We start from the raw sequence: 25,531 nt of genomic DNA on the forward strand, positions 1-25,531 counted from the left end.
TTTAAAATTGTAGAGTGCGGCTCTTAGAACCCGAAAATCGGGTCCCATCGCATACCATCGCATACCACTAATTAAGGCATGTGATGGGCGCCGTGCTAGGAAACAAGTACCATATCTTGATTACACATGGGACTCGGTCCAAATGACTCTCATGTGTACACCCATTAACTCACCCAAATCTAACTCTCTCTGCACATGTTACATCAGCCCCACATGCAGTGCACAGGGTTTGGCCCATTAGAGAAAGATTTTGCTTTTGCGATCCATGCTGAATCAGGCCCTGGATGATAATGATGATGAAAACAACATGCATTCAAGAGCCACTTGTGATTGGCTGCGTACAAGCACTTTACAGACATACTGTAGCTTGGTGTTCTTATCTTAGCTCGGGTGTATACACTAGTGAGCGTATTTAGGTTAGACGGGAGTCCTGCCTGCTACATTAGAGAAGTGTTTGCAGTTTACCTACTGTAATAGCCGATGTTACTTGCTGCCAGAGGCGTAACTCTGGGAGGAAATGGAGTCTGCTGTAGCTGGGCTCCTGCTCCCAAGGGGACACCCTGTATTAGAACCTATGACCTGTCTTACTGGAGACAGACACCTTAATGATTGAGCTATTTGGGGGGCACCAATCTTGACTAGGATGATTTTACGCCACTGCTTGCTGCACATGAAACAAATGGTTTACAACATGCATGTGCGTTTGACATGTAGTGTATATGAGATGTGACTGACATAGGGTGGAATGCACTTAGCCGAAAATGTGGGAAAACTCCTGTTTTACCGCATTTTCATATGTACTAAAACACCACCGCCGCATTACCGCAGGGCAGGGTATCGCCACCTTTGGGTGGCAATACCCTATAGAAGCCTATGGGCTTCTATCGCCGCCGCCTCGGACGAACCACCTCTCCCTCTGGCTTACCTTGCATCAGGTCCTCCTGGATCCGGAATGTAAACCCTTCCTCCTCCTAGTAAAGCAGCCGGACGTCCTTCCGGCGCCAGGGGGGAAGAGGCGCTGGGGAAAGCCTGTTTAGCTGTCCCCGGCGTGAGGGGAGAAGGAGGCTCCCAGGAGGTGACGGAGACCCCCGCACACCACATTACAGGTATCGCATGTTAGTACATATGCTCTGGCATTGCGGCGGCCGGGCGGCAATGTATATTAATACGCCCATAAAGCGTACGCCCATAAGCGTACTGCTGCCAGCTGCAATACATCTCAGCATATAGATACAGTCTGTGTGTGCGGGTGACCATATTTCAATGACTTTGGTATCAGCCACAATTTGGGCGTAATTCATGTTTGTGCAGACTCGGATTCCAGAGATCCGAGCCCCCACGGACGTCATCATTCCGAGCCCGGTTCCGAGCAGCGCTCGGAGATTCCCGCCTGACTCGATTCCGTCCGCGGGTCAGAACGTCATCTCCCGGTGCCGGATTTCACGAGGCTTTAAATAGCGGCTGCTGCGCCCGCCATCTTCACTCCAGTCTAGTAGTGGGTTGAGAAGGGTGTGTTGGTGCTGCTGCTGGGGCTTAAGCTTGAGCTTGACCTTGAACGCAATATTTTTTATTCGCTGGGGCTGTCTCTCAGTGCTGCTGTGTAGTCTAACTGTGTACTTGTAGTACTACTGTCTCCTCTGTGCGGTCTACCTCTGGTGTGCTGTGCTGTAATTATTTTATTCGCTGGGGCTGTCTCCCTCAGTGCTGCTGTGTACTCTGTTCTCCTCTATGCTTAGGATGAGCTCTCCCTAGCAAGGAGGACAGTCTAACTGTGGACCTGTAGTACTACTGTCTCCTCTGTGCTGGGGCCTACCTCTGGTGCTGTGCTGTAATATATATTATATGAATAATTTATTATATTATATATAGTCCACTGGTGCTGCCTGCACTGAATCTGCCAGTATTATTTAGTTATTCAGTCCACTGTTGCCACTGGCAGTGCTACTGCCTACCTAGTGTACCTACCTAGTACATACTAGGCTGCTACAGGTATATCTAATTTAATTAAAAAATAATACTTGTGCTGTGTGGGACTGTAAAAAATAATTAGATGCTGCTGGTGCACTGAGGTGTGCCACTGAGTGCCACTGCCAAGCAGTACCTAATAATAAAATTAATTATTATAAATTCTGCTGGTGCACATACTAGTATTGCTGACATATCTACCTGCCTGGTACCTAGTACTGCCGTATCTACCGTCTGTTTTGGGGTTCACTGCCTAATATTGCCGTATCTACCGTCTGTTTTGGGGCCCACTGCCTAGTACTGCCGTATCTACAGCTGCAGTACCACTCTTACATGAGTCATGTGTTTGTGCCGCACACTTGTGTGGCTTAGCATAGTTATCCAGCTACCTCGGTGCAACCTTTTGCCCTAAAAACAATATTATGAGGTGTGAGGTGTTCAGAATAGACTGGAAATGAGTGGAAATGAATGTTATTGAGGTTAATATAGCGTAGGAGCAAAAAAAAACAACCACAAAATTCTGCGATTTTAGCAGTTTTTATGCTTTTTTAACAAAAAAATCAGAACCCAAAACCCCAAAAATCCAAACACAAAACACTTAGGAGGTGTTTTGCCAAAACCCATTAGAACCCAAAACCTCAAGGTAATCAGAACCCAAAACCCAAAACCCGAAAAGTGGCCGGTGCACATCCCTAGTGCTGTGCAGATGCGTTATTCTAGGCTGTGAAGCTGCTAATGTTAGCAAATGAAGCTGCCACACAGCAGTGATAAGAGACATCCACCAAAGCTATAGCTAACGCATTCACAGCTTCAATCTTTTGGTGTCGACCTGTTAATTGTCAACCTGTACATTGTTGACATATCATCTAGATCCCGGGCAGAGATGTACTGAAGGAAACAATAGGGTAAACAGTGCAGAACTTTGGTGGTTTTCCTCTGGTGCACAAAACCTGTTACCTGCAAATACTGTAAAAGAGGGCCGGATGCCTGTCTACCAGCTACAGTAGGACCATGTATAGTATAATATAGTAAAAAATAAAAACAGGGCAATAACTATAATGCCCTTATTCTCATTAGGCTATCTTGTATGATCAGAAAGCTACAATATGTACTATACTGTATATACTGTAGCATGTCAGAAGTATATTGCCAGCTTTAAATAATCTGGCTATGATCTCACCTCTCCGGCATGGCTTTCCATGGTTGTCCTTATGTGAAAGTTGTGGAAAGCCCACCAAAATCTAAAAGTTTGTGTAGAGGGGTTTTGATGTGGAAGAATAGTATTGATTAAAAACAGGCAGCTATATTTCCTAAAAGAGCACAGTTCTCTACCCACCATTCTTAACCCCTTCCCGACATTTGACGTACATTTACGTCATGGTCGGGATGTTCTTCCCGACACATGACGTAAATGTACGTCATGACTTGTAACTGTCACCGCGTCTATAGACGCGGTGACAGAGGGACGATGTCTGCTGTCCCTGACAGCAGACATCTTCCCTCATTGCCCAGGGGGGGCACCGATGCCCCCCCCCTCAGCGATCGCTGCGATTGGCTGTTCAAACGTGAACAGCCAAAAGCAGCGTTTACTGTGTTATGAGCATAATTTTGACTCTGCTGCCCCCTAGTGTCCAAAAAAATTAAAAGCAGGTTGAAATAATGATGTAATAATAAAGTATAGATATGGTCTTTGTTAGTTATTAACTATTTTGAGTGGTATGATTATTTGTCTCACAAGCAGAAAATGTAACATTTTGCAAATTGCAAAATGTTCAATTTTTTTACGACATTTTGGTATTTTTCACAAAAAACAAACAAACTGTATCGACCAAAATTTAGCACTAACTTAAAGTACAATGTGTCACGAGAAAACAATCTCAAAATCACTGGGATAAGTAAAAGCAAAAAAAAGTTATCCCCACTTAAGTGATACCTGTCAGATTTGAAAAAAAGGCCTCTGTCAGGAAGGCAAAAACAGGCTGCGTCGGTAAGGGGTTAAAATTAGATATGTGATTCTTTGTATAAGGAGCTCTTGTTTGATATTTGTTTACAACCACTTGATGTCCTGACAAAGATGAGTGATTGTAATGGGACAGTCAGGTGCTCAGCCCCTTGCTTCCTCGAGTGGGTAATTAATTACACTGCTGATTAAAATAATCTAGAGATTATGGTAGGAAAATGATCTTGCATTCGAATAAACACAGCATGTTATGAGAGTGATATACAGTACTAATAAGCCGGTTACAGATTTGTTTTGCAGCAAATGATGCAAATCACAAAGTAGGTAGGTCATTCCCAATTCACTGCCAAATTGCTGCTAAGGGTCCCTAGGGAAGTCGCCCATAGCCTTGCCATTGTGGTACTCAGGCTGTGTTTTAAGGCAGTAGAATAATAAGTATGTACTGTATGTAGATACTTTTAAATAAAACAGTTATATAAACCTTGATATGAATAATACTATGTGATGCTTATTTCAGACATTAATGCTTTTCACACAGTGGGGCAGATGTATTAAACCTTAACAAGAGATAAATGCAAGGGTTTTAAAGAGAGATAAACGTCCAGCCAATCAGCTCCTTACTGCCATGTTACGGGCTGTGTTTGAAAAAAGTCAGTAAGGAGCTGATTGGCTGGATGTTTATCTCTCTTTATCACCCCTGCATTTATCTCTTGTTAAGGCTTAATACATCTGCCCCATTATTAGATACATGGAAAGTTCATAACTAGAGACAGGATTATATGCATTTGCATATTTGCATATCCATTTGCATATTTGCCCATTCTCACTGGTTATTGCATATTTTACCTAAGCTCTAGTGGTGGTGCATATTTTAGGCCCAGCCCTCTTCCCACCCGCGAGTCACAGCACTGCTTTGCCCTGCTGCTGCTGGCCAGGTAGTGGTAGAGTGTGCAGGCTGGGGCAATATGTGCGCAGAGTGGGGAACCTTGGATGTACGATATGTCTGACACTGCTCTAGGTTGCTAATCCATGTTGATAAAAGGGCTGCCGGACGGGGTCCCGACAGTCGGGATTCTGATAGGCATTTACCCGATGTCAGGATCCCGACTGTCAAAACACCGACAGCCGGGTTCCCGATGGCCGTCTGCTATTTTCCCTCGACCGCCATAGAGGGACCCCCATAGAGGGAGAATAGAATACGCACCGTGGCGAGCGCAGCGAGCCTGCAAGGGGCTTAGCTGCGCTCACCATGCTGTCTGGGTCCGGCCAGTCGGGATCCCGATGTCGGGCTAATGACTGTTGGGATCCCGACTGTGGGACACCCCTGTACCACACCCGATAAAAGTCAGTTGGGGCGGATGCCATAACGAAGCTCCTGAACCTTTGCCTGCCCCTGGCCTGGGACTTTACACAAAGAGACAGACTTCTGCAGCAGAGGAGGGGGGCAGAAGGGTTGTGACATCCAGCGGCGCAGGGAGGAAGCCTTCCACTGCGCCGCCCTCACACGCTATGCTGACATTTGATCCATCGGCGCTAGAGATGAGGGTTCGTGTATATGATGCAAGAAGAGCTTTGGTCGCTGCAGTATGCTGTAGCAGCCAGGAAAAAAAATCCTGTGTACAGCACTAGACATCTGCAGATGCTGTGGGCCTATTTTTGAGGTTTATTTGCAACTAATTGTATGCTGATTTTTAAATAAATAAGTTAAAAATTACTTTCTTATTATTTAAAGTAGCATATTTTAACACTTTTCATGCATATTTTAAGTATTTTTCATGCATATTTGCATGCATATTTCAAGCTTTTTTTGTTGCATATAATCCTGTCTCTATTCATAACAAATAAGACAATTTATACAAGACCGTAACAGACGTATTAATAGAGACAGGATTATATGCAAAATAAAAAGCTTGAAATATGCATGCAAATATGCATGAAAAATACTTAAAATATGCATAAAAAGTGTTAAAATATGCATTAGTGGGGTCGACCATATGACTGTCTATTATCAGTCAGTCTATGATCAGTCCGGATACCGGTTCCTAACGGAGCCCCTGTTGGTATTCTCCGTATCGGGGTGCCGGGGTTGGTCTTTTGACTGCCGGGATATAATATGTATTCAGATTCAGAGATGTATGCAAATGCCTTCACAGCTGCCAGCATTAGAAGGTGTCTGAGATCAGCTGCTTGGTTACGAAGGCACAGCCAGTACTTTTCAGTAAGACTATAGAAGCCCCTTAGTCTAGCACCCCATACTATACATCAGTGGTTCCCAACCCTGGTCCTCAAGTACCCCCAACAGTGTACGTTTTCCAGGTCACCCGGCAGGTGCACTCAGGCACATGTGAAAAGATCACAGGTGGAGCTAATTATCTCAACTGTGATTCTGTGTGAAGACCTGCAAAATGTGCACTGTTGGGGGTACTTGAGGACCAGGGTTGGGAACCACTGCTATTGGCGATTATGGACACTCACCCTACAAATTACAATGAATGGACACTGCAGAGGATAGAGAGTTTTATGAAAGGGTTTCTCATATACTGTAGTCCATCTGTAATATTGTGATATTTAGCACTGCACATGCTCCGTAGCCAAGTGTACGCAATTATAAGCAAATCTGGGTGTTTTAGAGTCACTTGTGACTGAAGGAGTGTAACATTGGCTGTGCTGGGTCTGGGCATGTGGTGGGATTGTAGTCAGAATGCGCGCTATGCTGAGTTTGTGCAAAGAGTTTATGCAACTACAGCTGATGGAGTGTAACATTGGCAGGTCTTGTAGTCGGAATGGAGGATACTGTATGCTGAGGTTATGAGGAAACCTCTCCGATTATCACAGCGAGGGCTAGTGAAAGTGCAGTATCTTTACTAAGATGGGAGTATTTCATATGCTGCTGTGGGCTTCCAATTCACAATCCATTTCTTATTTATTTATCACTTTCTAGAAGATAATAGATAGTATCTAATTGGTTGCTCATAGCAACATCCCATCTGAAATAGAGCTCCCATCTTAGTAAATTTCCCCCTTAGTGTGTAAAGTGCTGTTACTGTACATTCGGTACTTATTTCCTAGCACGGCGCCCGTCTCATTGATTGTATGCCTTACTTAAGCGTTGGAGTTGAAGCGTGGCGAGCGCACGCGGACTACTTCACATGTATTCCATGTCCCCTCGTGGGGCTCACCACGCTTCGGGCTCGGTGGCCTGCTGCCCTCGCCACACTATATAAAATCAACTCCATGCCGACGTGGATAGTGGGGGTATGAAAAGGTCGGAGGACGCGTACCGCCGCCCCTCGCGGGCTCGCTGCACTCGCCACGCTTTGGGTTGGCGTCAATAGTTGGGTGGCGTTAACAATGGGGGGGGGGGGGGCATTTCACCCATGAGGGGGGGGGTTAGCAATTAATGGTCTCAGGGACCATTTCACATTGATTCCAATATAAAAATCTTGTCGATTGCATCATCTCATGCATTTTATGCTGCACAAACACATAAGATGCATGCAATGCTTGAGATGTAAAAATCTCGTCGATCTCGTCGATTGTGTCATCTCATACATCTTATGCCGCACAAACACATAATTTGCATGCAATGCTTGAGATATCAGCCCGACACATACAATCTAGATCGTGGGCGCCGTACTAGGATATAAGTACCGTACATTCCCCTCTACCAGAGGCAAAACCCCTTGCATTGTCCAGTCTGGTTTTAACTAGAGAACGTTGACCATATACCCAATGGTATGTTGGAAAATGATTCTGGCTATCTAGACCTGGGATTGGTTATTATGGTCTATGCCTAATCTTTGCCTGCTAAGAGCTATACTTGTCTGCTCTCCAATAATTTTCAGACTTCTAAAGTTTATGGAACAAACAGCTATCCTGGGTGCTGCTGACTTCCCCTATAAAGTAACACCAACATTTAATCAACACTTTTTTTCCTATACAAGAAGTCTGTAGTTATCAAAGAATCAAAGAAAAGTTATCAAAGAAAGTCTCCATGACATACAGATCATCAGTGGATACAAGGATGATTACAACATGAGAAACTGATCGAACTTGAGATGGGCACTGATAATGGGAAAGACTATATATATATTGCAATACAAGTTGCATAGGAGAACCTCAGGGATAATACTGTACCTCTACGAAGAGTAGGGGGAAAATCCCCACTTGTTCCCCCAGCTGACCTTCTGCCCAGTGGTCATTCACTCTCCGTATAACATGGATAATATCATCCTGTAACAAGAACAAAATAGTTGGAGCAGTGATGCTACATTGTAAAAAAACACATGACATGAGAGCCTCTGATTGGCTTAAGCAAATGAGTTTAGAAATGAGAACTTCTGGTTAGTTTATGCAGGGGCTAAAGTGAGTTGGAACAGAATGGAACTGAGTTCCAGCACCTCTAATGGTGAGGTGGAACATTTTAACCATCACATTGGTACTGCACATTAATTCTTACAGAAAAGCATTCTAGTTTGCAGGGGTATGCCCAAAACTCTACCACTGGCTCTGCCTAATGGGGGTAGGGGAGGTGGGGTAAATAGGTGGCATAGAGAAATGAGTTCCCCCACCTCTGCATGACCACTTTAAGCCCTGGGTTTATGCAAGTGGTTACTGTATTGTTGGAATCTGATTGGGTTTATGCAATTTATTTTGGAAATAGGCATCTCTGATTGGTTTATGCAATATTTACCAAAATTTTTCTATTTAACAACTTTTTCTGGGACTAGAGTGGACCATCGATGATTCAAAATCATCAATGGTTTATGGCCGATGTTGAATACGTTTGCCATTGATTGGGGTGAACAGATGGTTTCCTTCCATCCATGGCACAGCAGAACCATTTTTTTTTGTTTCAAGGTGAAGGGACATGGTGCATAGCCCCGCCCCCACAGAGGAGGGGCTGCAGCACAGTTCAAAATTCAAATAGGGGAGCCACACCCACTGCCATTCAAAACTGACTCACTGGCAGTTGGTGTGGCTCCTCCCTTTGAATTTTGAACTGTGCTGCAGCCTCACCTCTGCCTCACCTCTTCACTTGTCGTATATCATTCTGATGTGCCTTTGACCTGATTATTGACGAGTAACTGTAATTCTTGCTAATCAAAATACAGTGCTACACATAAATGAGAAGAACAATGACAGGGCTCCTAATTTGTCTATTGGGTAGCTAATCTTGCTTATCATTTCATTGTATTTCAACATCTTAAGTGGAAAATGTGGTTTTATATACAGTAGTAGACAAATTAATGTTATTAAATAAAATCTCATGATGTAGATTGGTTTTCTAGCTGTTACTTCACCATAACTTTCATTAGAATGCATGTACCATCAGCTGTGGCTAGCCAACCAGCTGGAGGGTCAAGGTTAGACATCCTCATCTCCCAGCAATCTGTCCATTTATGATTAATTTTATGCTGCATGTGATCAAATATTATACAACCCTACACCGCTGTGGAACAGGAAATCCCACGTGTGTCATGTTACACATTACTGTACCTTTGTGAATTTCAAACAATCTCTTTTGTCTCCTTTGTCTTTTTCCTTCAGTTCAAAGTTATACAAGGCTCTGCAAAGTGCCGGTGGTTGATCTAGTTTTCTTAGAATTTTAACTGAGCTTGCTGGAAACACACCGCTTCCACCATTCACCTCTCCGTAATACCAGTTATCACCCAGCTGCCTGTGTAGGACAATGATGTCACCTTTGTTGAAGGACAGGTCACTGGGGGCTTGTCCTCTGTAGCTTAACAATGCTTTAGCACATGGCACCTGTAAGAGGAAATACAAGCTGGATATATAAAATGGTCACAAAATCACAATGAGAATATAAAGTAAAAAACAACAAAGCCCATGTGTGCACTGCTCTCATTTTAGCAACAGTCTGAATGTCAGTAGAACTGGCTGACTACTACTACTGCTGCTGCTGCTACTGCTACTACTGCTGCTGCTGCTGCTACTACTACTACTACTACTACTACTACTACTACTAGGCACATCCCAAGCAGCACAAAATCCATTTGCATAGTTGTCAACTGTTCTTTATAGTTACAGGTGTTCTGTTTGCATTAGAAAAATTCCTTATTTTCCAGTACTGACCTAATCTACATGTTAAATGCAGTTCTAACATCTATTCTTATACTCCATACTTACAGTATTTTATCTAGGAAACATTTTAATGTAAAATGCAAGGAATCATGATATTAACAAGTCCCGTAGAAGTGACATAATTGGGATTATTATGGCGCTTCAAATTCCAAAGAGGCAGTATAGGAACATTGTAAGTACTGTATACTGTAGTAAGCATGTACCTGGGCGGATGCACCAGCTCAGGAGCAAGTGCCCCAGGGAATTATTTGAAAAAGTTGGCAGCTATGCATCACATAAAATCCATATAGTGAGAACATAGACTCCACATGTCCATTCATCAATGCTATGCTTAATTGTCCTTGATAATTAAACAGGAAACAGATAAAAATAAATAATATAAATTATATACTGTGTATGAGTGTGTGTGTGTGTGTGTGTGTGTGTGTGTGTGTGTGTGTGTGGGGGGGGGACAGAACTGGCAAGGTCCCTTACTAAATAATTCAATAAAAGGAGAATGGAGTTTGTAAAAGTCAACAGCAATGTGTGCAAACTACTGTATATTGATGTTTTAAAACCTTGTTTAATTTAAAAAAAAAACATTTGTATAACAGCTGGTCTATTTTAGACATTTTTAACCACTTCTATCCAAACTGTCCTGCAGTGAAATCTATGCCATAGTGTCAGTTGCCATATTTGCTGAGTTTTTCGTTGTGGGGTTGAGCACCCCTGAACTGTTGCATTGGGTTCATGTGTGTTTGTATATACATAATTACGCTTATTGCAAATGTAATATCTATATTTGCATTTTAAATTTAACATCTTCTATATTGAGATCACAGTGCCATACTTTGTTTTTCTGTATTACGTTAAAACTCCTGTTTAGAATTTTATTATTACTCAAATGGGAGACTTTATTGTGTCCTCGCTGTAACTCCCTTTTCTAATTGGTCTATTTTGTTCCTTAATGGCTTCATTGCTCTTCCGAATTAATTTGGCTGCAAGACTAATACTCTGCTTTCATCACTTGTTCTAAGCTCAGAGAGTCCTTACATATCCAGTAGAATTACATTTTAAACCCAATTAACCATCATGGATATCCTTTCCTTTAACACCTTGTCACACCTGTCTTTCAACTGTAGCTAACAACTGCAACCCAGAATTATTTCAATGCTCTCCGTGACAATCGCCACTTTCCCATCCACATCTTTCACTGCTAGCGCAATCTGCATGTCTCGGTAGCACTTAACATCTGTGATCAGTGTTGCAATCTGTCTGCATATTGGTGGGAAGATGGATTGACTGCAGTTTTCATGGTCCTGTGAGTGTGGTAGTTTGTGTTTGTGGATTCTGAGCTGTGTGCATGTGTATGTCAAGGAAGGGTTTTATCCCTGTAAAATGAGTTCCTGGAAAAACAATAAACTGAACTGTGTACATTAACATACAAACATAGTATGCTGAATTAGCTTTAAATTACACAAAACAGCATCAATTGTACAACATATACACCCAAGATTACAGATCTTACAAATTACCAAGAACAAGATGTGGGTGGTGGAGCGCTTAAATTTGGAAAAATATATTCTCTGGCCCATTGAGTATTACATTAGATAAGCAATTTTAATTATTGACACATAAAAAAGGTAATAAAATCACAACATACAGTTAGCATGCTATAATACAATGATATACACTGAAATAAAAGTACAATAAAAAATTGGCAATAGTCACCCCTATAATTAATGGACCTGATTGTAGAATTAGTAGTGGATACGAAGTTCTCACTTGTTCCTAGTATCGCTCTCTTGATGTAGCAAAGCAGATGTTACTGGATTGGTGGGTGTCCATATACCTGATTGGTAGCCTGATGGTATCAACTCCCGTCGTGAGGAAAGATGGTGCACGTCTCACTGAATGGAGGGCTCCAAAAGTTTGGCAGGTGGTGGTGTCCCTTTTTGAATAGTCCAGTTGGTGCAATTGGGTCAGAGAGCTGGTCCAAGTGGGAGAAATTATTTGTAATCCACAGGGGTCCAGTGGGGTGTGTAGGCCTAACGCGTTTCGTCATCCACAGATGACTTTATCAAATTAGCAAGAAGTAGGGTACTCAAGGCCAGGACCGCCGACAGGGGGTGCTGTGGGTACAGCTGTCCCGGGCCCCAGCATCTGGAAGGGCCTGGGCAGCTCATTTTGCCCACAGCAACCCTCCACTGTGTATCAGAGCTTGTGTACACAAGCTCTGATTGGCTCACCCGCCGGTGCTGCATTTTAATTGGCCTCCGGTCCCGCATTGAAGAAGCCAGGCTGTGTGTGTGTGTGGAGGTGGGGGTGGGGGGTGTACCATCACCGGTACTCTTACATTATGACAGAACCCCTGTCATCTGGAGGGCTTATCTTATTTAACACTTTGCGCTTTACCGTTCTCTTGGAGTGCTGCACCACAAGATTTGTATATATATATATATATATATATAAGTCGATTTGTTCGGCACTCTCGTAGAGAAGGGAGATTCGCTGGTGCCTTCCTCAGTAGGGGTATACAGCAGAATTCACCGGGTATTGCTACACCAAAGAATCAGGCGGCACTCAGACTTGTAAACAAATTATTTGTATTAGTGCAAACAACACAAAGTTTATGCCATAAATCAGCATATTAGGCAATATCATAAAATCATATTACAATTTACTAGTGGTAAGTAGCTATGTATTACCTAACATAACCACTAGTAAATTGTAATATGATTTTATGATATTGCCTAATATGCTGATAGCTTAGGGTGATTGTTAGATGCATTATATATATATATAACTACGATTAATTATGTCTATATGTATGTTGCTGATTGTCCGTGTGCTGTTTTACAGTTTGTGTATATGCTGCCATGGTGATGGGTCTGCACGTTGACATCACGTTTGATGATGTCATCTCCTTGCGACTAGTGCCTGGGAAGCGTCACCGCCCCCGGGACTTGCCGCGCTCACAGGGTGCTTTTATAAGGTAAGAGAAAGTTTTAACTTTTATAACCTGACGAAAATGCCACATTAAACGGCATTGAAACGTTGTTCTTTACTTCTGTGTCCGCTTGGAATTATTCGAAGTCGTTTGGAGTGCCGAGCCCCGTCCCCCGCTATATATATATATATATATATATATATATATATATATATATATATATATAATAAGGGGTTCTCAAAACGGCACTCTGTAGCAAATGGTAACGTTCTTGGTGCAGGGTCCAATGTAGTAGATAAAGAAAGCACTTACCCAACCTTGCAGCAGGAAAAGAGACAGACCAGCACTCAGTAAATAGGTGAAAAAAACGTGTATTGAAGTTGTTTTTACAGCATAGTAACAATAGGTTATAACAACATCACAGCTGACCCGACAGCTGTTTCAAACTGGATCACACGTCCAGTTCTCATCAGGGGTGCTGACAGTTAGAGAGGCAGCTATATTTATAGTACAGATAAAGGCGCCAAGTACGCCCATAGAACTCGTGCTGGCGCTGTCACTCAGCACCACGGGGTTTGCTGTAGCGTCCCGTTGCTAGGAGATCAGGAGGGGGCGTCATGCTGCTCAGCGCGTCACTGGGGAATCCCAGTCACGGCTGTATCTATCTGTCAGTGCGGCTAGATGTATTAGCATCGGCAGAAGGTAGCGCTGGCGCTATTGCCGTATATCTAGAAATGGTAAGTAAGGGTGAAGTGACCATGTTAATGGAAGGATGGGGGTGGGAACACACCAAGATTTTAACTGAAACGGAGCTAAGTCAGTGAAACAGGATGCCGTCACATTACCTCTGCGCGTTGCGGTGTCAGTGTGTGCTTTACAAGCTGGCACTGTGGAGAATAGCCAAGATGCTGCCAAATGCTGGAAAAGCTATATCTTGTATATTACATAAGTGTATCATTATAACGCACTCGGAAGCAAGACATCGGGTCACACGATGGTGTCAACTTTTGGGTGTGTCTACAATCGGCAGTAGCGTCATGGAGGCGGTATAGAAAAGCACGTTACTATAGCAAGTTAATGAACATCTTGACACACAGCGGTGTCAGCATATGCTCATGTCGACCATTTTAGGCATGAGATAGATATAGTCATTAGATCAGTCTAATAATGGCATATAGCGATTTCAGCGAACAAAATCACCATGATGGCTGTAAAACGATGCGATTCAAACGGTTATTAAATAGCATGACACACGGCGGTGTCAGCACAAGGTTATGTCGACCAATTCTAGCACGACATACATATAGTAATTAAATCAGCCCAAAGTGCATATCACAGCGTTAGCCCACACAGGGTAGTACAAAGACAACGTCCAGCTTTTAAGCCCACGGCGGGGCACATGTAAATCATAGAGTCCAGCTCACAGACCCGCGGCGGGGTTATTGTAATGTGTCTGTTGTGTATTTAAAAGAAAAGAATCACAAGCCATGGCCTCAGAGAAGGCTGTCCGGCCTGTTCCCATTTCAGTTCGTGTGCATTATTTTAATGGTATGTGTTCAAGCTCTAGTCAAAAGAAAAAGGGGTTGGATATGTATCTTGAGAATGTCCATAGAGGAGTACACTCAGGCACTGTTCGTGAGGTGTCTGCTAAATGAAGCAGCCCATTTTAAAGTCCTCATTTAGGCCATGAGGGGTGAGGGTATTTAAACGATAGATCCATTTGAGTTCACGCTGTAGCAGGAATTTGTCTCTATCCCCACCTCGCCTAAGTGGCGGTATATGGTCAATGAGGTGACATTTGAGTTGTCCGATATTGTGTCCTTTTTCAAGGTAATGTCTTGCCACAGGGAGTTGTTTGAGGTCCACGGTTGCATTGGTAGTTGATGAGCTTTTCTTAATGGATGACCTGTGTTGTCCAAGTCTCTCTTTAATCATTCTGGTCGTCTTGCCGATATATATCAACTTGCAGGGACAGATTAACGCATAAACTACGTATCTGCTGTTGCAGTCTAGTCTGTGGTGTAGTTTGTATATCTGTCCAGTTGCTGGGTTTGTGAATTCATTCCCGGTGACAAGAAAGTTGCAATTGGTGCAACCTGAGCATTTGTATACTCCATGTTTACGGGATAGCCAGGTTGTGGCATTCTGGGTGTTGGGAGATACATCTGTAACCACCAGGAGGTCCTTAAGGTTCTGTCCCCTCCGGTAAGCAAACCTGGGGGGCGTCTTAAGTACAGGTTCTAGAACTGGGTCACTCGCAATCAGGTGCCAGTGTTCAAGAATCTTTTTCTTTATGTGGCCGGAAACTACCGTGTAGGTACTGCAGAAATTTAGCCTGTTGTCCGCTTCATTCAGAGTCTTGGTTTTTTGTAGGAGCAGATCTTCCCTTTTATGCTCAAGAGCTCTATGTAGTGCTGTGTCAATGTCCTTTTTGTGGTACCCTCTTTCCAGGAATCGTTTACCCATCTCTATCAGAGCTAATGGTAGTTCTTCTGGATTGGAGGTGATGCGGCAGACTCTCAGCATTTGGGAATAGGGTAAGCCCCTTTTGAGGGGTTCCGGATGATAGCTGTTGGCATGGAGTAAGGTGTTCTTATCTGTAGTTTTGCTGAATACTCTGGTCTGCAAGCGGTTGTCTTGTAATGTTATGCTGACGTCCAGAAAACTGATGGTACTGCAGCTGAAATTGATGGTGAATTTAATTGTCCCAGGGATGTTGTTGAGGTGATTTACAAAGAGGAGCAGATTCTCCTCACCCCCAGTCCACAATAAGAACAAGTCATCAATGTATCTTACATATAGCTTGATGTATTTGTTGAAGATTGGATTCCCACTGATGTGTAATTTTTCATAGGCCGTCATAAAAAGGTTTGCGTAGGCAGGGGCCATATTGGACCCCATGGCTGTGCCCTGGCGCTGGAGATAGAACCTGTTAAGGAAGAGGAAATAATTCTTATTCAAGATGATTTCCATCAGAAGGGTAAGGTAATCAATGGGTGGTCCAGTGTAAGTGTCACTGTTGGTAATGATTTCACGGCAAGCTGCAATCCCTAGATCGTGCGGGATATTGGTGTATAGGCTTGAAACGTCCAAGGTCACCTACTAAGACTAGGACCAGCACTCTGAAGAAACCAAGTAAATTTGACCCCCCTTCACTTAATGCGTCAGTTAATACCTTCCTCAGGGTATTAAAAAGGGACACTTGCCCTATTGTGGAAAGACATAAAGTGTCATATCATAACATTAGCCTGGAGGAAAGGAATTCGATTAAAACACTGAAGGATGACAAGGATCTCATCATCAGGGCGGCCGACAAGGGAGGGGGCATCGTGTTACTGGACTATTCTTACTATGTAAAGGAAGCACTCAACCAACTAGCCGACCCAACCTGCTATCTTCAACTTGACCGGGACCCTACGTGGCAATACAAAAAAGAGATTGATAACATCATCAACCTTGGAGTCGCCAACAACTACATCAATAACGAGACGGCTAACTTTCTGACCCAGACTAACCCCATCATTCCTATCCTGTATACCCTGCCTAAAGTCCACAAATCCCTTGTGTCTCCCCCCGGACGACCCATAATCTCAGCAAGAGGGTCTCTGTGCCAGCCCATCTCTCAACTGGTGGATTTTTACCTGCAACCAGTGGTCAAGGGCACAGAAAGCTTTATAGAAGACACCTCTGACTTTTTGCGCAAATTGAACAGAATTACTGATATCTCACCTGGCTCAATACTGGTGACCTTGGACGTTTCAAGCCTATACACCAATATCCCGCACGATCTAGGGATTGCAGCTTGCCGTGAAATCATTACCAACAGTGACACTTACACTGGACCACCCATTGATTACCTTACCCTTCTGATGGAAATCATCTTGAATAAGAATTATTTCCTCTTCCTTAACAGGTTCTATCTCCAGCGCCAGGGCACAGCCATGGGGTCCAATATGGCCCCTGCCTACGCAAACCTTTTTATGACGGCCTATGAAAAATTACACATCAGTGGGAATCCAATCTTCAACAAATACATCAAGCTATATGTAAGATACATTGATGACTTGTTCTTATTGTGGACTGGGGGTGAGGAGAATCTGCTCCTCTTTGTAAATCACCTCAACAACATCCCTGGGACAATTAAATTCACCATTAATTTCAGCTGCAGTACCATCAGTTTTCTGGACGTCAGCATAACATTACAAGACAACCGCTTGCAGACCAGAGTATTCAGCAAAACTACAGATAAGAACACCTTACTCCATGCCAACAGCTATCATCCGGAACCCCTCAAAAGGGGCTTACCCTATTCCCAAATGCTGAGAGTCTGCCGCATCACCTCCAATCCAGAAGAACTACCATTAGCTCTGATAGAGATGGGTAAACGATTCCTGGAAAGAGGGTACCACAAAAAGGACATTGACACAGCACTACATAGAGCTCTTGAGCATAAAAGGGAAGATCTGCTCCTACAAAAAACCAAGACTCTGAATGAAGCGGACAACAGGCTAAATTTCTGCAGTACCTACACGGTAGTTTCCGGCCACATAAAGAAAAAGATTCTTGAACACTGGCACCTGATTGCGAGTGACCCAGTTCTAGAACCTGTACTTAAGACGCCCCCCAGGTTTGCTTACCGGAGGGGACAGAACCTTAAGGACCTCCTGGTGGTTACAGATGTATCTCCCAACACCCAGAATGCCACAACCTGGCTATCCCGTAAACATGGAGTATACAAATGCTCAGGTTGCACCAATTGCAACTTTCTTGTCACCGGGAATGAATTCACAAACCCAGCAACTGGACAGATATACAAACTACACCACAGACTAGACTGCAACAGCAGATACGTAGTTTATGCGTTAATCTGTCCCTGCAAGTTGATATATATCGGCAAGACGACCAGAATGATTAAAGAGAGACTTGGACAACACAGGTCATCCATTAAGAAAAGCTCATCAACTACCAATGCAACCGTGGACCTCAAACAACTCCCTGTGGCAAGACATTACCTTGAAAAAGGACACAATATCGGACAACTCAAATGTCACCTCATTGACCATATACCGCCACTTAGGCGAGGTGGGGATAGAGACAAATTCCTGCTACAGCGTGAACTCAAATGGATCTATCGTTTGAATACCCTCACCCCTCATGGCCTAAATGAGGACTTTAAAATGGGCTGCTTCATTTAGCAGACACCTCACGAACAGTGCCTGAGTGTACTCCTCTATGGACATTCTCAAGATACATATCCAACCCCTTTTTCTTTTGACTAGAGCTTGAACACATACCATTAAAATAATGCACACGAACTGAAATGGGAACAGGCCGGACAGCCTTCTCTGAGGCCATGGCTTGTGATTCTTTTCTTTTAAATACACAACAGACACATTACAATAACCCCGCCGCGGGTCTGTGAGCTGGACTCTATGATTTACATGTGCCCCGCCGTGGGCTTAAAAGCTGGACGTTGTCTTTGTACTACCCTGTGTGGGCTAACGCTGTGATATGCACTTTGGGCTGATTTAATTACTATATGTATGTCGTGCTAGAATTGGTCGACATAACCTTGTGCTGACACCGCCGTGTGTCATGCTATTTAATAACCGTTTGAATCGCATCGTTTTACAGCCATCATGGTGATTTTGTTCGCTGAAATCGCTATATGCCATTATTAGACTGATCTAATGACTATATCTATCTCATGCCTAAAATGGTCGACATGAGCATATGCTGACACCGCTGTGTGTCAAGATGTTCATTAACTTGCTATAGTAACGTGCTTTTCTATACCGCCTCCATGACGCTACTGCCGATTGTAGACACACCCAAAAGTTGACACCATCGTGTGACCCGATGTCTTGCTTCCGAGTGCGTTATAATGATACACTTATGTAATATACAAGATATAGCTTTTCCAGCATTTGGCAGCATCTTGGCTATTCTCCACAGTGCCAGCTTGTAAAGCACACACTGACACCGCAACGCGCAGAGGTAATGTGACGGCATCCTGTTTCACTGACTTAGCTCCGTTTCAGTTAAAATCTTGGTGTGTTCCCACCCCCATCCTTCCATTAACATGGTCACTTCACCCTTACTTACCATTTCTAGATATACGGCAATAGCGCCAGCGCTACCTTCTGCCGATGCTAATACATCTAGCCGCACTGACAGATAGATACAGCCGTGACTGGGATTCCCCAGTGACGCGCTGAGCAGCATGACGCCCCCTCCTGATCTCCTAGCAACGGGACGCTACAGCAAACCCCGTGGTGCTGAGTGACAGCGCCAGCACGAGTTCTATGGGCGTACTTGGCGCCTTTATCTGTACTATAAATATAGCTGCCTCTCTAACTGTCAGCACCCCTGATGAGAACTGGACGTGTGATCCAGTTTGAAACAGCTGTCGGGTCAGCTGTGATGTTGTTATAACCTATTGTTACTATGCTGTAAAAACAACTTCAATACACGTTTTTTTCACCTATTTACTGAGTGCTGGTCTGTCTCTTTTCCTGCTGCAAGGTTGGGTAAGTGCTTTCTTTATATATATATATATATATATGTGAGAATTGAATGGGCAGCACCATTTGTGTGTCCAAATTAAAAAAGAATATTCGGTACTTATATGTTAGTTGGGTGCCCACTATAGTAAGTACGCTCATACCCCCATTATCCATGTTGGCATGGAGTTGATTTCATATAGTGTGGCGAGCGCAGCGAGTCCCGCGAAGGGCCGCGTAAAACTAAGCAAATAGCTTAGTGGGCGCCCAACTAACATATAAGTACTCAATATTCCCTTATTTATAGAGGGTGTCGGACAATCTTTAAGTAAAAGAGCAGTGCTAAATTACTCAAGTTTAAAAATTGTGACAATAAATAAAGTTGCGGCGACTTATTGTTTTGTTACATATAGTAAAAAGGAGCAATACCGCCCAGGAAGCAGTAAAAAGGTTCTATCAATATAAAATATATATTAAAGGCTCAAATGTATAAATATTTAAAAAAAAAAATATTCATACAATAAGACAAGATTAGATCTAAAAAATAATAAACAAACAACAACATTGACAATGAGAGGTACAAAAAAATAATAATATATATATATATATATATATATATAAAAATATATTATTAGTAAGTGTTTATCTTAAAAGTGAGGTGGGAGGCTAGGATCACCCAACGCTTTCGTTGTGTCTGACTTCATCAAGGGGTCACCTATACACCTTGACAAAGGGGCGTGCCAGCCCCAAAACCTTGGTTTTCATTTTTTGCAATACAGCACATTTGTAAAGACCTCTGAGTGCCATCCTTCATTCCATACATCGTGTGTATATATATATATATATATATATATATACAGTAGCGCACGCAGGGGGGGGGGGGGGGGTTTGAGTACCCAGAACCCCCCCAGGAGTCTAAGGATGCTAGTCTTAAAGCTGAGGGTCCCCTCTTTCCATGGGTACAAGAATTTAAAAAATCGGCCCTTGGGAACCGGAGATATCTGACTTTAAAGTAGTGGTCCCCATCCAAGCCTGTTAATTGCTCTTCCCAGTCAGATATTTCAGGTTATGTCTGACTTAGAGTTTTTCTGAGGGTATATTCCAAAAGCTGGGACTATCTCCCTTTGATGGATACTAGTAGCTTGTCTCTACTGTTCCAAAAACCAGAGATATCAGCCTTCCAGCAGCTGGCTACTGCTCTAGCTCCACACACCTGGTACGTAGTTTTATTTACTCATTGGCAGATTGCTCTGCCTCTTGAACTCTGATCCCCTAGTGCCCAATTTGGTAGGTGGGATTCTCTAGTTTTTAATTCCATTAAAATCTAAGAAATCTATTTCCGGGAACTGGAGATATCTGCAGTCAAGCAAGCTATCCTCCCACCAGAAAATTATGAATAATAAGCCCACTCCACTGTACACCCCTCCTCTGCATATAAAACATCCTGTATAACCCTGAAGTTATGTATCAGGGCCCCTTCATTTAGCCCAATGCCCCCTTCTCCCACCCCATCTCCCACCATCTGTGCAGTAAAGGGGTAATTAGTGGAAATTACTGATCCAGGCCCTACATGCTGAGCGGTTGATATAATACCCACTACCACCCGCAGGACATCAAAGCTTCCCCCACCCCTACCACTGGAGGATCGGTAGGGGCCACAATACATTGCTATGCCCAGGGGTCTACACCGCTGTTATATTTATATGTGTGTATGTGTGTGTGTATATATATATATATATATTATGTCCTGAAGACGGGCTAGGCCCGAAACGCTGTAGGCATCAGTAAACCTGTTTGTTATTGAAAAGACCTGGAGTGACATCGTTTTTTTCATGATATACTAGTGGAACAGCTTCCACCTCCGATGGGCACTCGGGCCAGCTGATTGCTTAAGAAAGAGATGGGCAGTGCCGGACTATGCATATAATATATATATATTTTTTATTATTATTTATATACATTTGGTCTATCAATAATACTTTAACTGACCCGGCATATACTGGGTCACCTAAGTGTCCACCTCCGTGCTTTGCTCCTCCCCTCTGGAAACCCCCTTCTGAAAATCCTGCGTTTGCCCCTGATATATATACACTGTATATATACTGTATATATGAAAGATACAGTATAGGGTGTAAAGCACGCCTCCTTATGTAGTATTTAATGGTGTACACACTACACCTCCACCAGTGATAGTTTACACCCCAAAATATAAAGGTGTACCATATGGAGTGGTATCTAACCACTTTGTATCAAGCGTGTGACATCATTCCCCTGGGACTAATAGCAGGAGAACCGGTGCAGGGGGCACTTCTGACTGCAATTAAGAGTGATATAAATATGAGTACTAGGGCTGAGTGTTTTTATGCTTCTGACTAAGTTCATGAAAAAACAGAAGGACGAAACACGTTGAGCAGAAGGGGTGACGCACTGGACATCCCTTGACCTTATGCTTTGACCAAAAGCATTTTTTCAGATAAGCTTAATTTATTTTTAAACATTGTATGGGCAATTTAGTTGTCATCTTCTTGCTATTAATAGTTTGTTTTTCAATATTACACTAGAATCTCTATCCTTTTATTTTTTTGACATGCACTGTGAGGAGGAGACTGGTCCTGCTTTTAGTCCCAGGGGAATGATGTCACACGCTTGATACAAAGTGGTTGGATACCACTCCCATAGGCGAATCTAGAATTATGGTAATGGATGGTCCCAGATCTAGACATGATAGGAGGGGGACCTTTGCGCGGCGTAGCCACGCATCAAAAAGAGGGCGTGGCCTCATGTGAAGGAGGCGTGGCATCACAAAATGGGGTGTGGTATTACACTTTAGATCATACACAGTAATGCCCATTACACATTTTAGCAAACTCCGTAATACCCATTACACATAAAGCCACACGCCGTAATGCCAATTACACATAAGGCCACACACCATAATGCCCATTGCACATTGTGCCACACATCATGATGCCCATTACATACTATATAACAAACCGTAATGCCCATTACATATTTGCCACATAAGTGCTGCTTACCTACATGCTTATTGCTAGGGGGTTCTTACTTGGTGGCACATCAGACATGATGCTGCACACCGTATTGCCCTTTACACATTAAGCCACACATACCGCCACTTGTAGCGTCCCTTAAGCAATGCCCCAAAACTGCCACTTACTGTAAATTTTTATATGGGCCTTCGCTGCTGCTGCAGGGAGAGATGGAGAGCGGTGCAGCTGTTTCGATGGGGAGAGGAGCAGAGCGCAGCACAGAGCACGCTCCCATTACCCTCCTGGTGTCCCCTCTAGCCGAGAGGACATTTGAAATATTGTGCGCGCTGTTGTTGTGCGTGACGTCGGGGGAGCACGCTGGGCACTGGCACCACATGATTAAAGGGGGGGCGGCTGAGGTGAAAGCGGGGAGAAGAATTGGAGCGGAAGCTGCAGGGGTGACAGTCATTGACAGCTGGGCAGAAAGCAGGGGGCTGCCCGGCTGTATTCAGAGCACTGCAGGTCACGGCTGTTTGAAATAATACCCCTTTCACAACAGAAAATGCAGGGATTTACCCGGGAATATGGTCCAAGGATCATGCAGGGACATTCCCAGGCTGACCCCTTATACACCAGCCTAGTCCCTGCATTTTCTGGTGTGAGGGGGAGAGACAACCACTCCCCTCTCCCTACCCCCCTTTAACCAACCAGCTATATCTTCGGAACCAACCGACCCATTTATATGAGACCAGTATCATATTGAAGAACTTTTGAGTTGGCTTCGAATGATTTTGGTCCCGTGAAATTGGGCTGTTTGGTTCCAGAGAAATCTGCCCCCAAAGAACATAAACAGTCATGAAATTACATTTAAGAAATGAAAAAAAAAAAAAAAAACGATTTAACCTCAATATCCCTGGAACCAATTAACCCATATGGATCCAGCCTGGTATCAGATTGAAGGCCCAGCAATTTGGGTTCGACTGAGATCAACCTCGCGCTTCAGTGATGCCGAAGGGGGAACTGGCAGCCGTTGAACTGGGTGGGGGTCAGAATTAGCGTGGCCCATGTTATCCTATAGGGAAAACGTTCCAGCTTTGCCTGGCAGTATCTCTGGGTCCCAGGGGGCTAGAGACACGGGGCTGGGCTTGTTGGAAAGCCCCATTCCTCAGCTACAAAATGGGCTAATGCACCCCCAGACCACCCCCTAAATTCGCCTATGACCACTTCATATGGTAGACCTTTATATTTTGGGGTGTAAACTATCCCTGGTGGAGGTGTAGTGTGTACACCATTAAATACTACACAAGGAGGCACTCTTTTCACCCTATATCTTTCAGATCATTCAAGTGGCATATTGAACTGGTCTATTGGAAAGGAGCAGCCGCCCTGGAAAAATGAGAAAGTGTCGTATGGAAGAGACTATATTTGTCTTATAAAACTGGAGACTATTGTTTATTTAATTAAGGCAAATATATTGACGAAACAGGCTTAGCGCAGGTACCACCACAAATGTGTGTGTGTGTGTGTATGTGTGTATATATATATATATATATATATATATATATAGAAGAAAGGGTTTGACTCTGTATTGCGCTAGTTTGTGTGTGCAGCACCACCAAAATTCCTCCTGTTAGTGAGGAACAGTATAGTAATGGAAGAAAAGGGGGGGGATTGGGGTGCGCTACTTAGTGTAAAATCTGTACCTCCCAAAAAAGCATAATATAATTAATATAACATTTTTAGAATTTCATTTCTTTAAGTTTTCGTCCACAATGATTAGGCCCAGTCCATGGGGTTTATTCTAGTTCATTCTTTCTGACAAAATCCTTCTTAGATAGACAAAACCATGTGCACTGCAGGGGGGCAGATGTAACATGTGCAGAGAGAATTAGATTTGGGTGAGTTATTTTGTTTCTGTGCAGGGAAAATACTGACTGCATGATTTTACACTTCAATATAGATCTCACTTTGAAGAAAAACCCCACCCAAATCTAATTCTCTCTGCACAAGTTACATCTGCCCCACCCGCAGTGCACATGGTTTTGTCCATCTAAGAAGGATTTTGTCAGAAAGAATGGACTAGAATAACCCCCCATGTCTGGAAAAATAGTCATTTTATTAAAGATCAAATCCCGACGCGTTTCGTCTATAAGACTTCATCAGGGGTGATAGCTGGGGGTGGTACAGAAGAGAAAAAGGGGGGGATATTAATTTACATAATATTTTCATAAAAATACAATAAGCAATTTTTGATTATTGTCTTACATACCAATTGAAAGAGTTAAATTTGTACAGCTGATCCTGGTATGGAAATTTCTGCTGATCATTCAATATATTACATCTAAAATAACAATGATTTAAAATTAATATCTGTTAAAAAGTTGAATATGGGAGGAGCTAGTGTGAGAGGAATTTTTGCATAATGTTCAATTCTTACCACAATTTGGTCTATATGATAAGATCCAATAGTGGACTTTTTCTGGACTTGATAAGTTGAAAGATATCCTTTATATTATTGCTAATATCTGTACAGAAACAGAACAATATGACTCAATCGAGTGTATTCTGCTAATTTATCGCAGACTGGTCCATTATTTAATTAATGTCTAAATACATCAGTCTGGGCAAATTATAATTAACCATTAAATATAATTAAAAAAAATATATATATATATATATAATTTAAAAAATATACATATATATATATATATATATATATATATATATATATATAGACACAAATGGATCTAATCTCAAATAGTATTTTATGCTATTTATGATGATTCTGCATTTAGTTCGTGTAACTACTATTGTAAATATCTTAAAGTTTTTAAATATTCACAATTTAACATGCTTATTTAGAAGGTAATATATTATCAAATATTTAGTGTTATTATACACATACAATGCTTATAGAGTATAATAATGTATCTGGATTGAAAAAACAATATACAATGTTGCAGTATGCACAATTTATCTTACCAGGACAATGTTGTGCATTTTTTTAATTATATATATATATATATATATATATTTTTTAATTATATTTTATGGTTAATTATAATTTGCCCAGACTGATGTA

General features: G+C 42.7%; 1 protein-coding gene across 2 annotated transcripts in view; it reads right to left on the minus strand.

Annotated features, from left to right (window-relative positions):
- SH3RF2 (SH3 domain containing ring finger 2) overlaps positions 1 to 25,531 on the minus strand; it is a 164,630-nt gene that overhangs the window by 66,111 nt on the left and 72,988 nt on the right. For both annotated transcript variants that reach the window (XM_083181912.1, XM_083181910.1), the window contains exons 4-5: positions 9,425 to 9,694; positions 8,063 to 8,158 (exon numbers count right to left, since the gene is read on the minus strand). In XM_083181912.1, the coding sequence (XP_083038038.1) occupies positions 8,063 to 8,158; positions 9,425 to 9,694 (366 nt within the window). The remainder of the gene's footprint in view (positions 1 to 8,062; positions 8,159 to 9,424; positions 9,695 to 25,531) is intronic.

Source organism: Crinia signifera, chromosome 4, assembly GCF_055691185.1.
Source record: "Crinia signifera chromosome 4, ASM5569118v1, whole genome shotgun sequence".
In the NCBI taxonomy this organism is placed as follows: Eukaryota; Metazoa; Chordata; class Amphibia; order Anura; family Myobatrachidae; genus Crinia; species Crinia signifera.